Source organism: Sciurus vulgaris (genome assembly GCF_902686455.1).
Source record: "Sciurus vulgaris genome assembly, chromosome: 15".
NCBI lineage: Eukaryota > Metazoa > Chordata > Mammalia > Rodentia > Sciuridae > Sciurus > Sciurus vulgaris.
The window spans coordinates 23,127,100-23,143,908 of NC_136476.1; the positions used below are offsets into that span (position 1 = coordinate 23,127,100).

General features: G+C 36.7%; 1 protein-coding gene across 12 annotated transcripts in view; it reads right to left on the bottom strand.

The window, feature by feature from the left end:
• The window catches only part of GLIS3 (GLIS family zinc finger 3), a 424,300-nt gene that overhangs the window by 89,554 nt on the left and 317,937 nt on the right, over nucleotides 1–16,809 (bottom strand). For all 12 annotated transcript variants that reach the window (XM_079113026.1, XM_079113034.1, XM_079113032.1 and 9 more), the window contains 2 exons: nucleotides 11,097–11,258; nucleotides 6,986–7,096 (listed from right to left, as the gene is read on the bottom strand). In XM_079113026.1, the coding sequence (XP_078969152.1) occupies nucleotides 6,986–7,096; nucleotides 11,097–11,258 (273 nt within the window). The remainder of the gene's footprint in view (nucleotides 1–6,985; nucleotides 7,097–11,096; nucleotides 11,259–16,809) is intronic.

Genomic DNA, 16,809 nt, shown 5'->3' on the forward strand with positions numbered 1-16,809 from the left:
CTTCCTAAAACCCACCTATACAAAGACTACTGCTCCCTATGGTTTATGAACACAAAGGGAATGACCCCTGGATAGAATCAAATATCACAGATTCAAATTTGATTTTAATTTCCTCTGGTTTAGGACCCAGTTTCCTTTCCTTTTGTCTGGACTTCTTTTGCAGCATCCGTATGACTTATAGAAAGACAGACTACCATAATCACTGAAAGAAGACTCCACCTACAAAAAAACTAAGTTCTCAAGAAGGAAGGTATTTCCAAGGACCCTGCTGGTCTACTGTCAGTCACAATAGGTTTTGTGGATGGCAGATATGTGGTATAACAATGTTTTCTACTGAAATAGCTCCTCTTTCATCTCTGGGACTCTGAGTTTGCCTTTCAAGCTAGCTGTGAAGATGGAGAAATGGAGAAACCAGGGGACTGTAACTTAAGTCACAAAGCCACTTGTGGCACTGCTCAAAAGAAGCCCATACCTCCTGATGTCCAATCCAAACACTGGTCTGAGATGCGGCCACCTGCCCAGTATCCACCAAGAAAAGTTTCTGCGTTAGGTTTATCCAAGCCCTTGAGTGAAGTCACCCTGAAAATAAATCTTCACAGCTCAGAGAGCCAAGATACAAACAAATGGAAAAATATTGCCCAGGGATATCAAAGACAAAGCTCAACTGAAGCTGAAAAGGGATGACAAGTGAGAACTAGCAGAGGAAGCAGTAATTGCACAAGGGACTTGAACACTGTGGAAGTGGAGAAGAGCAGGCACCAGAGAAGGGCAATGGTGAGCTGCATCACAATATCTTAGGACACTATATTTGGGCAGGTGAGAGACTGAGCTAAATGCTTTTATTCCAAAATGAGTTTCATTAAAAATGCACCAAATTTAATAAGAGAAAGGGAGTAAGAAACTTAGAAGGATTCTGTCAGTCCATCAATCAGAAAAGCAATTATCAAGGAACTATTTCTATAAGGTAGGTGTGCTTAGGCACTGTATAACCCTAATTGCTTATTAAAGCACCTGCTACCAGGTCCCCATTCTTTATAATGGCTGGCCAGAACTATGCCAAACACCCTCATTTTTCTTTTCTTTTTGGTCCTAATTAAGAATTTTCAGGGAGAAAAGAAATAAAACTTCCTTCCTATGTATGACAAAGCATTGAAATGTAATCAAGAACAATATAAAAGCCCACTGATCTCCATTCTTTTGAATAATAAAACCTAAGACCTCATTCCTTAACAATCTCTACCATTCACAAAGGAACTGATGTCCTAGGACAAACTCTTGGGATTGACTTGATAAGTTTCCCCTACTGCACACATGGGTCTCCTGTGTCCCTTGTTAGACTGTCATCTTCAGGAGTGAAAGACCATGTTACCCTCAAAATTGTCATAGGGCCTCATCTGTATGGTGTCCTCAAAGGATCACAAATGTTGACCAACTGACTTGTGTTTCTTAAGAGATGCAAACCACACTTTTCACTGGCAAGCATCCTGTCACTCCAGTGCCACCTCAACTAAGGAGAACAGGCTGCAGAAAAGTACAATTAAAACAAGCTAAGATGGTCCTGACATCTATTGCTCTGGTCTTAGTAGTATCAGACTCTTTTAAAATAAATTCAATAGGAAGGTACAATATTCTGACTGAATCTATGCCTTTAAAATTTTTTGCAGCCAATACAATTGTTCTCATTTCTAAAGTTGCCTTTTCAATGTTTCTGCTCAGCACCTCGAAGAGGCCTTTCCAGACCATCTCCCTCTATGGAGCCCTCTTTGTTAATGATATAAATCCCCTCATGGTTTCCTTGCTTGCATTTGGGAGACTTATTTTCTGTCTTTTTATCATTAGACTTTACCAAGAGACTGTGGATCTACGAAGGCAGAAAACAAGTCTGTCGCATACATGTTTATATCTGTGGGTCTAGTCCAGTGCCTGGCACACAGCAGGTGCTTAATAAACATTCACTGAATGGACCAAATAAAACTTTATTACATTGTATTTCTCAAATAATTTACTAGAGGAGTAGCTTGATGAGATGCTCCAGAGGACAAAAATCAGCTGGCTTGTCCAATAATTTTGAGCAAGGCCTAATGTTATCTTCCCTAAGGAATATTGGTGTATCCAAGGTTCTGAGAACTATTGCAGGAAGGAAACTACTCAATATCATTTAACTCAGCTCAGTGTTTCCTAATCTTATATGACAATAAATTACTTTTTAAAAGAAATATCTAATAACACCCTATGAAACATGTTCTAAAAGACACACCTTAGGAAACAACTTTCACACTAAATAAGTCTCTAGGCAATCACCCCAGAGGTAGTGGGTGTTATTCTCCTGTATTTATAAGGGTAGAAACTGTTTTCCTGATGACTCAAGAAAGAACTCAAAGCTGCTTCTTATTCACTGGTCACTCTCATTGACAACCTACCCCAGTTTTTCCAAATGTGGATTCTTAACTATTTTAAAATAGCTCCTATTACCTTGAAGCATCGAAATGCTCTCAAAAGCAAAGCTGGACTTATATTGGGCCTTCTTAAAATGCAAACCTCCAGGCAACTGGTTTCAAGTCCAAATCACTATTTTTGACCTAGGGTTAAATTTGAGATTATTCCTTTCATTTAAATGTAATTATTTATTAGCATCACCATTTTTACTGAAAAATATTTGTTTCACAAAAGCATCTTCCTGTGCTTTTCTTGAAATAAGTTCCTCTGAACTCAGGCACTCGGATTTCTAGGTATGTGTCACCATCATTTTGAAGTGTGATGTAAGTAATTTGTCACCAGCAAACTGTTAAAAGTACGGAACTCCGTGACTCATTTTTTTTTTTTTTTTTTTTAAGAACGTTGTGCTGCTTGAACATCATCCCTACAATAGCCTGCTTTTCACTTACTTGCACTCCATATAATTTTGTAAATGTGAGAGGAAGGGGTGGGCTAGTTCATCCTGAGATGATATGTCTGTGATATGTGCCTATTACTAATGTTCTGCTACCAGCAGGAGTGGTATAATTTATTTCTGAGCAGAAACAAGAAAGAAAAGTGAAAAGGCACTGCAAAATCCATTAAGACATTTGATTGTATATCTCACTCGTGAGTGCTACCTGCCATATAGACCATGACAGAAAACAACTGATAGAAAAAGTGAACCTCATTAGTCCTTTTAATACATGCTTTGATTCAGTGGAAAATATTTATTTTCACATAGCTTTTCACAAAGCAAGGTGAACCTATGTGGTACTTGATGACATTGTTTATAGTCTTAAATAGATAGAGAGAGGTGTTGGCTCTGAACAGATTCCAAAGAATTGCCAGTTCTACATGAAGAAAGCTGCATCAAATAAGCTGCTCCAACTTAGCCAGAAAGTTGTATAGCTGTCCTCTAAACAGGAATATAAATACATGCTGCATTCACACACATTTCAAATGCTACACTTGATTTATAACAGCCTGTATTGAAGTCATAAAAATGAAAAGTCATCAACCATGGCAAACCAAAGGTCAATGTGTAACAAACATTTGACAAATCACACCTAAAGTTTGGAATCTTTGTGGAAGTGTAGAATGGATGAAAGATTTCTATCACCTCTAACTTTTGGTTAGGCATTCCTTGCGTTCACTTTTTAAAAAGTCCATTTTGATAACAGGCTAGTGTTGAAGGTAACTCCCCTCTTAAGACACTTCCAAGGTGAAAATGAAAATTTCTGATAAAGCTCACAGCCTTGAGGAAAATTCCAAGTGGCTTATTGCCTTAGTTTTCTCTTATTTCACTCACTCATTATCAGACAGAATTGAGGGACGGGTTCTGCCTTTGCTCTATAGGCTAAATTTTATTCTCAGTGGAGACCATTGCTGGTGACTTAAGTCTTTTGCTACCCATTTATCTGTGTAGGACTGTTTCAAGGGACTTGAAAACTGCAAAGTGCATTCAGTGGAAGAAGTCTGTACACTGGCTGATCGGATGTGTGGGTGTGCATGATTTATGCAAAGAGAAAAGTTACTCTTTGCATGCAATGAGTCAAATTATCCCAATTCTTTTGCAGGAGAGTTTCTCTTTTCCATCATCTTCTTTCTTTCTATAGCTTGAATAATGTTTAGCTGAGTTTCTAGGTTTTCAGTAGGTTCTATCAAGTGTGGGAAAGGGCCACATGCCCATGGCTAAGATATCACTTAAGAGTTCTCGAACTCTCCTGATATAGATTAATCTTATGCTACAAGTGCTTTGTCTCTGGCCCTGATTTCAGAGCAGGGCCACATAAAGCCGGCAAAGTTAAGACCAAAATAATGTCATTTAGTGTCTAGGGGAGGTTAAAAAGAGGATTAGAGGCAGGCAGGCAGGCAGGGTATATTAAACAAGTCCATGACTAACAGGGTGTGACAGAAAAGAGTTTTATTCTTTTCAACAAAACAATTCCCTAGGGCTGGGACCATTACTCCACTGTGCCTTTATCACCTTGGAATTTTTATGGTTATTTTTGATGAATTCACATTTTTGTAAAGGCTTTTTTGAAATGATGCCAGTTTTCAATTTTTAATTAAAGTCGTAAATAATCTTAATTCTGCCTTAAAAGGTTTATTGTTTCTTTCCTTTTTTTATGATTACTGCCAGGAAATATTTCAAATACCAAGTCCTGATGTGAGTGAGCAATTAGAATCTCTCCAAGGTCTAGTAACAACGTTGTACCATGTAAATATAACACACTAGTATATCAGTGCAAGATTTAGAAATGTGGATTGACTGATTTCAGGTTTATTAGCAACTTTTTCTCCTGGGAGGATATTTCCTCTTTTTGTTGGATGGAGCAACTTTCATCATTTGATTGCACAAATTAATCCATCACAGATTCATAAACACTTTTTAAATAAAAAGGCACGTTAAAATTTGAAAAATAAACACTGTAAACTTGTCACTTAGGTCTGGGCAATGGAAGTCTACCAAAGCCAGTTCAACCACTTGTAGAAAACAGTAAACATCAAAAGCTAAAGCATTTGAAAGATAACATCTCACTTTATATAAAAAAATTAAGAACCATGATTTTTGACATGAGATGATAATATTACTTCAAAGTATACCCCTGTTATCTAGATTGCTTATTGAAGGTTGCCAATTCATTTGTCAATAAAATTTTATTTTGTACTCTCAAGGTCTGTTTTTCTTTTTTCAATTAGTGTTTCAAGAATTTGTCACACAATCAAGACTAATCTTCCATTATTAAGAGGCTGAAACATACCATATTTGAACAATAAAAACCATCAACAATCTCTGAAAATATCCCATGCTATATTTCTGTACCTGTACCTAATGTTACCTTCTTAAATTGAACATCATATTGCTTATTTGTTTAGATATGGAACTAATGTCCTTGCACTGTTCATGATGATCATGTTACATTCTACACAGGTGCTTTCCAATCTTACTGATAAATTTGGTATTACAAGGGAAGTCTCACACATTTGGGACAAACTGAAGGCAGACAATGTCAGGCTTAGAGTAAAAATCCTCTCTTCTAGGAGGGCTTCTTTCTTTCTTTTTTTTTTTTTTAAACAAATGCAATTTATTACTTCAAATTTGTAAAGTGAACCTAGATCATGACGAAAAATGACAGTGACCCTACTAAAAGTACTTAACAGTATTCAACAATAATGTGTTATTTTAAAATTAAGCATCATCCTTACAATTCTATTTATATTTTTAATGTACTTAGTAGTTTGTTTTTCTAAAATTCAAGAACATATCCAAACCATGCCAAGTGATCATAGATATCAATTTACTGGTTACAATTAAAGAAATTTAAATATATTTCTAGGAAAAAATAAATAATTTAAAAAATTTATTTACAGGATTGGGATTTTATGAGATTAAGTGCATCTGTCAAATCATCCTAGCTGAATATTTTTCTAATTCACAGGGATGAGGTCAAGTTCTTTCCATGTATGAGACCTTGGTTGGCATTGTACTAATACCTCTCAAGGGAGAAAAAAAATTCACGTTACAAAAAGACTACAGAACATTTCTAAACATCACGTGTTAAATTCCTATAAGCCATGAGAGAATGAATGCAAGATTTCTAACTAGAAGCCACAGTACTGAAAACCTTTGCCATGGGGTTCAATCACTTGAAATAAGTTGAGTCTTAAAATGTCCTTAACTTTGTTATAAAGGGCCCTTAAGTGAATCAGGTATCCATCTCCATACAAATGAAATACTCAAAAAGTCAAGGTAGTTCAACATGCTTTCTGCCATAGATAGAGGATACTAGTTTGTTCAAAAAATTTAAAACTCAGTTACTAGGAAACACCATGAAAGTCAGTTCCCTGTCTCCAGTGGTTTTGAATCCGAGTGCCAACAACGTGTGGCACTGCATGAGATCAGAAAAGCAGGTCAGGGACTGGCTGCCTGATCTTTAACATTTGTTCCACATCTGAGATACTATGATTTTTACAAACTTTGCAAATTGCATCAATCCTTCAATGATGTCAAAGTGACTTGAAGTTCAATTTCTTTTTCAGATTGTCATCAAGAAGTTTTCTAAACTTAACATGAGGAATGTTCTCTTCTCCTAGAGATTCATCTACCATTTTTTATTAGAGCTACAATGATTTTAGCCAAATGATATTTTATGGAAAAAACATATCTCTTCAGAAAGGGTTTTTATTATTGTTGTTGTTGTTCCCAGTTGGGTTTTCTTTAGCCATTTAGACTTAATTTCCACAAAAGCCTGTTGTTACTTACTGGCTTAGATGTGTTTCACTAATTTTCTCTGATTCCTATTATTCAAGTCTTCTCCAGAAATTCTTATCTGGCTCTATCAGCTTTGCAAACCATAGCCTTGCTATTACTTCATGGAAGACTTCCCTCTTCAAAAAAATTACATGTTAAAATTTAAGCATGTTAAGAAGTATAAAAATTTCCAATGCCCTGCAGAAGCTCCAAGTACTATAAGAGTCATTTAAATATGCTTTTTCTGGCTTGAAAATTCTCTTTAAAAATTACCTTTTTCCTTGCTTGTTGATCTTTGGAAGAATGTGCCTTCACATGCTTTCTTAGGGAACTTGGGTCTGTGTAGCGTTTGGTACATCCTGGAATTTGACAAGCATAAGGTTTCTAAATAAAGAAAGAAAGAAAGAAACAGCTGTGGTTAAATCATAAAGGTAACTGAGGAAGGTTTTGCTCAAAGATTATTCAGAGCATAAACTGTTACCAACTGATTGATGCAGAATGCTGGGTAATACTCATGCATTTTAATTAGAAAGTCCAGGAACTTTGCATCATAGTAAAGATGCAAAGTTAGAAACAAAGAGATGTCCTATCCTTGATGGCTTTTAAGAAACTGCTTTAGGTAGTACGCTAACCACAAAACCTCTTGTGGCATTTTTCAGTGTGGAAATTATTAGTAAGCATCTCCAGTCATACTTACAGTTATGTTTCCCTGAGAACAATCTTTGGTACTGTCAGAAACTAGTAAACACATATTCTTTAAGGGTTCAGGTAAAGAAGCTGTAGAAAAGTCCAGAAAAAACTGGGTATGTTTCAGAAGAAACCTGATTCAGAAAGAGAGAGGGAGAGAATGAAGAAGGGAAAATTAGTGTAAAGTGAGTAAGAGACAGTAGGTTTCAAACAACAGACATGTGAAAAATCAGCCAGAGGAACATTAATATTATTAGTTGCAGAGGGGTCCTGGTGTTGAGCCTGCATTAAGTGAACAAGTCTTTGGCTGAGCGCGATGGGAACGAGAATTCAGGCTATTCCAATTCCACATGCTCCCGAGAGATGTGCAGTGTTGGAGCCTGAGTCTAGGTTCTATTTTATTTTTGTATCCTTGGTGCTTGATACATAACACTTAGGAATGAATGAGTGCATGAGAATACTTCACACCCATTCGAGTCTCAGTATCATCACCTACTATTACTACAATGACAAAATTCTTATCCAGGATTTTGAGACTATGATTCCTCAGTTGCAAGATAAATCAAAACCTTCTGCTTATTCAAAGAACTGAAAAAAAATCACAGGATTAACTATGTTTATAAGATGTATTAACTGTCACTGATCTACTTAGTTCTAATCAGGTGAGAGATGAAAGCTGTACCTACATGATGTGAATACAAGAAGGAGAACTGAAACCTTGTCTCTAAAATAGGATTCTTACTCTAGAAACCAGCTATACTACTAACAAAAAAACCCATATTCTTCCCTGTTTATGTTATGCTCCTGTTTTCCTGTGCATGCTTATCATTCTGTGGACCAACTTTCACGTGGATTATATTATTGGCCTTGCTGGAAGCAATATTTATGATTTGCTACTTTTTTTCACCATTTTTGATTCTGAGAACAAAGCAAAATCATGAATATATAATTTAATTTGGTGCACCCCATTTGAATTCTAAGTTTGATATCTATTACTGACCAACTTGACTGATCGATTGAATCAACCAGCAGCTCTCGTGCTTCTAGTATGTGCTGGAGACTGCATTACATGTTAGGTAATCTAACGACGAACAAGCCTCTTAATACCTCAATTTTTACAAAATTGGTGAGCCAACCAATTATTGGCTAAAGTCACTCACCAATGAGTTTCCACCATGTTAACAAAGGTTTCTTGAACCAGGAATCTCTCCTGAGATGACTTTCTTGATCTAGTCTTACCTACACTGCCTTGGCATTAGGGAAGCAACTAGACAATAGCTTTATTGGAAGTTACCTTATGACCAAAGAAGCTCATGCTTTGATTGTGACAGGATGTTTCATGTAAAAAGGCTTTAGGAATATTAATATTTTATAGAAAATGATACCACTGTGATTTGGATTTGTTGTGTCATTCTGTATCTAATTTTGAGATGTTCTTGGAGAAAGCCTGAATACACACCATTCCTCCCAGATGACCTTGAGGACTGGTATGCCAAAAGAGCAATGTCAGGGACTTGCTAAGTGTCCTGCTATCATGGTCATCTGATCTCAAATTACCTAAGCCTTAAATGGTATGCTACACTTTTTCAAACTGTATATTGTATTATTTTCTATCTGTACTGAATCATTACTTTCCATGCTTTAGATTTTAAATGAGGACATAGAAAAATGAATTAATAAAAGTTTTCAAGGTTAAAATTGTGAACTCAGTAATATTGATGGGAAAATCATTCTTTGAGTAAGAATCCCCTTAGTTGAAGAAAGAGACCTTATTCAAAAGTCTGATAGCATTTGCATAAGGAGTAATTAATGAAAGAGAACAGGGATCTAAATTTAAATCATAAATTCTTTAAGCAACTACAGTTTGCTTTTTAAAACAAGTTGTTTCATTTCTATATGATTTTAGAAGAGCTTCCCAATTTGTTAAACGTAGTAAATACTTAAACAGGTGCTAGTTTGGAAAATGATACATGAAAAATGAATAAATGCAAAAAAAATGATAAACAAAAAGGAAAAACGGTAGTTTGAAAAAACAATTGAAAAATACTTTTTCATAAAAGTAAAAATAGCTGATTTTTAAAAGTTACTGCATGAAACTAAAATCATAAAAATGTATTATGTTAGGCAGCTTTCCTCAAGTTTTTAAGAGAGATATGTATTTTTAAATTCTGAAATGATTTTTGAAAATGCTCTTTGTTTGATTAGCTAAAATTAGCACCAAGCAGAAAAGGGTATTGTAGAACTATAACACTCATCTTCACAATAGTTCTTTCAAACTACAGATAACTAGCTAGAGTAGAAGCAATTTCTCTAGACAATCTTGTCTCATGAATGTTCATTCTTCCATGATAAAGTTTAATGACAAACTGGAAAATTTATTGGATTCAACCAAGACCATTTTAGACACATCAAAATGGGCATTTTAACATAATTTATTCTTTTTTCCTTTTTCTACATTAAAAAAATTCCACTATTCACCACATTTATTCATTTAATATCCTATTCTATTGGCCCTAAAATCAGAATTCAGTTCCACTAGAGCAGAGGGGGTCCATCCTATACTAATTGTTTCGAATGTATTTCAGATATTTACCAGGCAGATTATCATAATTATGTATATTAAGAGAGATTCTGTTTAGAAAGGTTATGTGACATAGCTAAAATGACTTCTATCAATATGACTAATGGAGACTAATATAAAATTTAATAAATATGTCAACTATAACATCAGAAGAATCTTAAATATGTATGAGAAGGTGTGTAGAAATAACAGTATACTTTCAAAATTCAAACTCTGGTGTAGTTTAATAATAGACATCAGAATGTTAACACTGAGAAAGTACTGTCATGAATACATTATTTTCAAGAATGTGGGATAAGATATCTGTGATGTGGATAATACATTTATCCTGATGGCTTTGTTAAGTGAAGAAAAATTACATAGGTCTACCAGGTCTAATGTAATGAAAGTGGCATCAAAGCCTGAGAAATGCAAAGGAGGGCTATCAACATAATTGGAAAAATAAAAGACAAGAGTTACAGAGGAAAGACATTTTTCAATGAGCAAAATGTGGCAGCATTAAGGGAGTTAAGGCTGTAATAATAAAAGTCAACTGCTCTCATAGGGTTGGTGTCAAAGGATATATGGCTATTAACACAGAGGCGGCATGATGAGACTGAACCCATGGGAGAGATTTGCTGTTTCTTTTTAGATTGCTTGAAGGCTTGAATACCAGGTGGTTTCTAAAGTAAAAGGCCAGATTCATTCTCAAACCATGCCAGTTCTCACATCAAGAGGAAAAGCACTAGGGTCAACAAACAAACAAAAACCACACCTCATATTTCTAGCAAGAGCAGATGTTGTCAATTTTGGTAGTTCTTGATATTTGAATACTTATTTTAATGCCCTGTTCACAGTGGTCATTTTCTTCTGGGCTAAAATCTTTTGTCGGACAGCCCAGAAACTGCTTCTGTTTTGTACACTTCCTGGGAAGTTGTAACAATTAGGATAACCTGTAACTACAAAAACTGATATAGCCACACAGGTCCCCTTTGGGTGCTCTTGCAAGTTCCACTGCCACCCTTGGCATGTCCCTGTAATCTGCAGTCCATAAAGCAAACTCTTCCACCATCCCACTATCAAAGTGGCACTTCCTCACACCAGGGCCGGAAGTGGGAAAGTGCCCGCCGTTCTTACAGTGTCCAGATGTGTCCTCTGGTGCTTGGCACGGTCACTGGAGTTGCTGAATGCCTTCTGACAGCCCGGATGCTGGCACAGATATGGCTTCTCGCCCGTGTGGCTCCGCAAGTGAATCTTCAGATTTTCAAGCCTTGAAAAGGCCTTTTTGCAACCTTCAAACTGCAAAGAGAAAACAATTTGGGGTTGTTGAGGAACTTAAATGCTTGAGTCTGGGGAATGGGGTCGGGGAGTCCTTAGTTTGTATTTAGCCTAAAACAATAAAAAGAAATGAAATCCAAACTAGCAAATATTACGTCTAAAAATATACATGTTTATGCAAAGTGTACTTTTCTACTGAATATACATGCCACTTTTTCTACCAGATTTGGGTCTCTGATTTCTGTGATTACTTATGTCAGAGAAAATTCACTGTGAGCCATCTGGCTCAGTTAATAAAAATACAGTAATGTGTGTCTTAAAGATTTATTAAAAAATTAACACACTTTTCCATTTCCAAATTGGTCTAAATTGAAGAAACTGGGAAGGAAGAAACTTTTTTTTGACAACTAATAAACTAATGAGAAAAGTCAGAGTGATGTATGAGAATAAAGGGAGAATTGGAGATCCAAGAGTCTAAGATGGAAAAAAAGCACATGTCCACTAGATCAATATGATCAGAAACTTTGTTAACTAAAAAGAAAAAAAAAAAAACTTTAGGGTTTTTTTCAACTCCCCAAAGAGGGACCATGATCACCTGCAGAGTGATGTCACGCTTAACCAGATAAAAATTTTAAAGTGCTTTCAGAAAGGACCAAGAGCAGACAACTCATTTAGTGCTAAATCGTTTCCCACATAAAGAGCTTAACTTTTATTTGTATTTTTTAGAAATTTTGTTATCCAATTCATAAAGAGGAGAATTAAAATGAAAGGTTGGATATTTCAACAAACGTGTCATTGGTTTGTCAATACCATATATTGACAGTAACATTAATGTCTTCTGTGGGTAAAATATCAGCTACTATTATTAGAGGGCCAAAGTGATTCTAATCCTTAAAGTGACAATCTAATAAAGAAAATGTGTTAGGGAAAGCCCATAAATGAAAACTAAAGGTGAGATGGGGATTTATCTTTTAATTCTCCCTTTGGTGCTAAGCCCCAGAATATTTATGTTAGTTTGACAGTTTTAATCCCATTTGAGTTCCCTCTGGAAGGGAAAGTTCAAAATATAGAAAACCTCCCAGAACAAAGCATAATATGTTTAAAGCAATCAGAAACCTTACTCTTTAGAGGGGAATGTAGGGGAGAAAGTGAGAGAGGAAAAAGTATAAGTAATGAAGATCAGATCAGGATGGTTTTCACTCAAATTAGTAGGGATTTATTTAGTCTTTCTGCTAAGATTCTACAAACATCCTTGGTTCTCTTACTTATTACAATAGACGGTGGAGGACATTGTTCATGAGGGCATGATCTACAGTTGGCCAGGTTTTGGTGATTGATTGGTATTTTTGTCTTTAAGTAAAGGATGAACTAAGTAGAAAGAATAATCAAACATGTCATAACTCCATCTATTTAAGTGGTACAGATTTTGCATGCTGGAGTATTTTAAGAAATTTATGAAAGTTACACTTATTTTTGATTGAGAGTTATACATGTTTCACAGACATATGTTGGTTTATTTCAATTTTGATATTTTGCTTAAAATAATTTTGGTGTTTTCCTGATTTCTATTTCACATAAAAATAAATTTAGCCTGAACGGAAGATGAATGCTGACGAAGCCAAGTACTTTTTCAGCAGTGAAGGACGTATAATGCCATATCGCTAGAGGAGAGAGGAGTTGAGGGGTTTATGTCTGTGGGTTTTCAAGTGGGTCTCCTGTTTAAGGATAAAGGGATCTCAAAATTAATTCCAAATTGGTAGCTAAGAGGTGTCTGCTGACCAAACCTGTTTTTAAGGTTCTCTCTGAATGACAACCCAATCACCTGGTGGACCACACTTAGATCTGAAATGAGCTTGTGGTTTGGGACAGGCCTATAGCCCAGTTCCTAGCAAGGCTCTTTTGTAGGGTGGATTCCATTCTGGGACACATATCCATAGCTGGGTAGGCCCCAGATCTACTCCCTTCCACAGCTGCCTCAGTTCCTAGTTGGAGAGAAAGTAGCATTGTTCTGGGACCAGCAAGGAAATGAAGAACAACTTTAGAATAGATTAATAAAGTGTCTTTGAGCATCAGATAAAACAAGGCTAGTTCTACCTTAGAGTGGTTACAGGGGATCCCAGATATGTGATAGACTAAACTGTCCACACAATCAGATATAAACTTTATGTAGGCAAGCATTTCCCAGGTCTTTCCAGTTCAGTGTCCACCTTTATGTCCAGTTAGAGCTCAACTAATTGCTATTATTGCTATTAACAAAAGCAGTAATAAAAACTTGAAAGGGCTTGCTGCATTCCCAGCCAATCAGTGAAGAATAAATGACATCTCAGAACATCCTGATGATTTTTAAATAGCAAGGACGGAGGGAAGAAAAGAGAATTCAGACTGAAAAAGACCACACATGAGGGTATCTGAAATAATAATGATAATCCAGATGATATCAGGTAGCTTCTCTGTAGTTAAAAAGGGCAGAAGACTACTGATAAAATTATAGCATTTTCAGGGGAACAGATTAAGAGTGAAGGGTTTAATCTCACTGAGTTGTACAAATAAAGGCAGAAGAAAGGCAATTCATGAGTGCAGGGGCTCATAATATACACCACCCACTCACTCTTGTTGAAGAAATTCACTTGAAACCATGGACCCAAGACCAGTAAAATCAGGACCTAAAAGATTGACAAATGGCTTGGTGGGGGGCCTAACACCCAACACATCACAGACACCTGGATGAACTTGTCACACTTAGGATTCTGCAAGAGGAAGGAGGTGCTGTTTGCTTCTCTAATGGCATTTGGATGGAACTTGAAAGCAAACAATTTTATAATGAATCATTATCATTCATTATGGGAACAACCCTGTAATTCAGCATAAGAATTTCCTCTCCCTGAGGCAGTTTCACCCCTAGACTTATAAGTTCAGTTAAATGCAAATGCTTTAAAAATAAACTAACACTTATGCAGGCTTACCAAAGATTGTTACAAAATATACCAAAACTGGATTCTTTGGGTGGGTGGGCAAATAGATGCCTTTTATCCTTCTTCTTAGCATTTTCACATTTTCAAAATCTTTAATGAGTGTGTCTGTCTCACCTGGTAAATGAACACCTAAGCTTAGGAAGCAAGGAGCATTAGGACTGTTGCCCTGGCTTTGATCACAAGATTTCTCATTGAAGTTCCTACGGTACAAGATCTATACTGAGTTCTTAGGTCCAAATTGTCAACTGACGGCTCCTATCATTGCCACCAACCAGGTCCTACACAGTGACTGAGTGATAGCTTCATTCCCGGTTCTCTCCTTTCTGGACTGGCTGTGGAGACATAAACCGTAGCCCAGTGAGCCATAATTGGATTGCCAAGCCTTAGACTGTCCAAGACTCAAAACCAGATCCCATACAGAAAGATAAGAGAAATACAAGACACAATCAAACTCTCGGAGCCCAGGTGAAGGTAAATGGAGAAAAATAGGATATAAAAGAGAAAAACACAGGGCAACAGTGTGTGGGGCAGTGGTGGTGGGAAGGGAATCTGGTGTTTGTTGAGCATTTAATCCATGCTAAGTTCTTTGCTATGTATTTTCTCCATGTTAGTAACTTTATCTAATTAGCACCAACCCCCAACAAATATCAAGTTAGATCCTACAAGTATGGCACAATGTATAAGGTACTAAGAACAACAAAATGAACAAAACTCAAAGTTTATTCATACCAAGGTCAATGAATAGGGCCAGGCAGGTTATATATTAATGAACCCTGAGTAGTGAAGCTCAAAGTCATGATTCCCAGATCAGCATCAGCATCAGTACCACCTTTGGACTTGTCAGAAATATTAATTCTCTGACCCTTCCCCAGACAGACTCAGAGCCCCAGGGGTGAGGCCTGGCCATCTGAGTGCAAACAAACCCTCTAGAAGATTCTGTTGCCCATTGTGAGTGGGTGAAACAGGGGATGCCACTCACACTGGGACCCCGGTCCATTTTCTTATAACAATCTTTTGACAAAAGGAAAGTGCTTTGGAGGATTCACCAACTTCTAATTTGGAAAAGAGTCATATGGATGAGCATGGTAGCAGCTATCCTAGGACTAAAAAGAGAATATCTCCATCTCAGGGCTGGGCAGGGTTATCTTCATTCACACAGCAAATGGGACAAAAATCCCAGAATACCAATCTCTTACTAGAGATTCTTTAAATGCCCAACTTTTAAATCTGCTACCCAGCAGATGTCTGGTTCTAAAATATGTATGCCTCCAAGTTCCCTCGGTGGCCTCCTGACCAAGAAAACATCGTGCATTTCTACTGGACAGCACATTCTCCTGCTGAGAGAAAGCACTGACGGGGAGCCCTAATTCTCCATCTGCACATTTCAGTGGAATTACAGACACACATGAGAGCAGTGCATGAAACTGTAAATGACAGAACTTTAAAATACTGCATTGCGTGAAATCTCACCCTGAGAAAAATCTTTTTAACTCTGAGGCTGTTTTTAATAACAAACTTTAATTAGAAATTTTAAGTTGCCTCAAACCTAAAGACTTAGATTGCACCATTTTGCTAATTTAGAAAATTATTTCATATTTAAAGAATCACACTGGACTGTAATCAGCATCTCTATATATTGGTTTGATTATGGATTGCTGACATTAAGTAACATTAAGATGACCTCTGAAATACTACTTTCCCTTTCTATTAGAGGCTTTTGTGTAAAGTTCTAAAAATGAAAGGCTCATTAGACACCATTAAAATAGGATTTATTCCATATGTGTAACCAATAATCAAGTAGACTATTACTCCCTCCTCTAATCAGCTACTTAAAGTACTGAAAAGCACAAGTTTGTATTCAGAGCAGTAATAACAGCAAACCTTACTGATGAGGTTTCTCTACCATTGCTAATGTCAACAAAACCCCAACAGAAAGGAGTCTATGATGCTGGACATGCTTTTTAAAAATATACATTTGATTTCAATTAAGGCTCAGTGTTTATGGCCCTTGGAGGTATACACTTATACAATTTTATCAGTCAAGACCAATTAATCCCATTAGTGAAGGCTGACACTGTGATACGCAGCAAGAATTGACTGATGAATCACACGCTAGCTTACGTCTCCACAGACAGCCCAAGACAGCAGCGACGAAAAACATGGATGGAAAGGTCAACAGACATTTTTAATGCCCTGGATACAGTCAAGGTAATTTCAACAGTTCAGTCCAAGAATTCAAGTCCACTTGAATCAAGTGCATACCTTCAGAAGGTATAAATGAAAGACTGCTGTAGCGACTCAGAAAGAGATGGCTAAAGGAATAGCCAAGGGTCAGCTGATACACCTGAAAAGAGGTGAAGAATCTCATGCATGTGTTCCGCTGGCATTTACTTCTCGAAGTTTCCTTCCAGAGAAGTGCTCCCAGCTTTATGTGCACATGAATCACCTCCCCAGGTCTTCCTGGAATGCATATTTTGATCAGGAGGTCTGGTGTGGGGCCTGACAGTCTGCATTTCTAATCGTCTCCCTTGGAAATGCTGAATGTTCAAAGATTATACTTTGAGAAGCAAGGTCCTGAGGATTATTAGTGACCCCTGTGT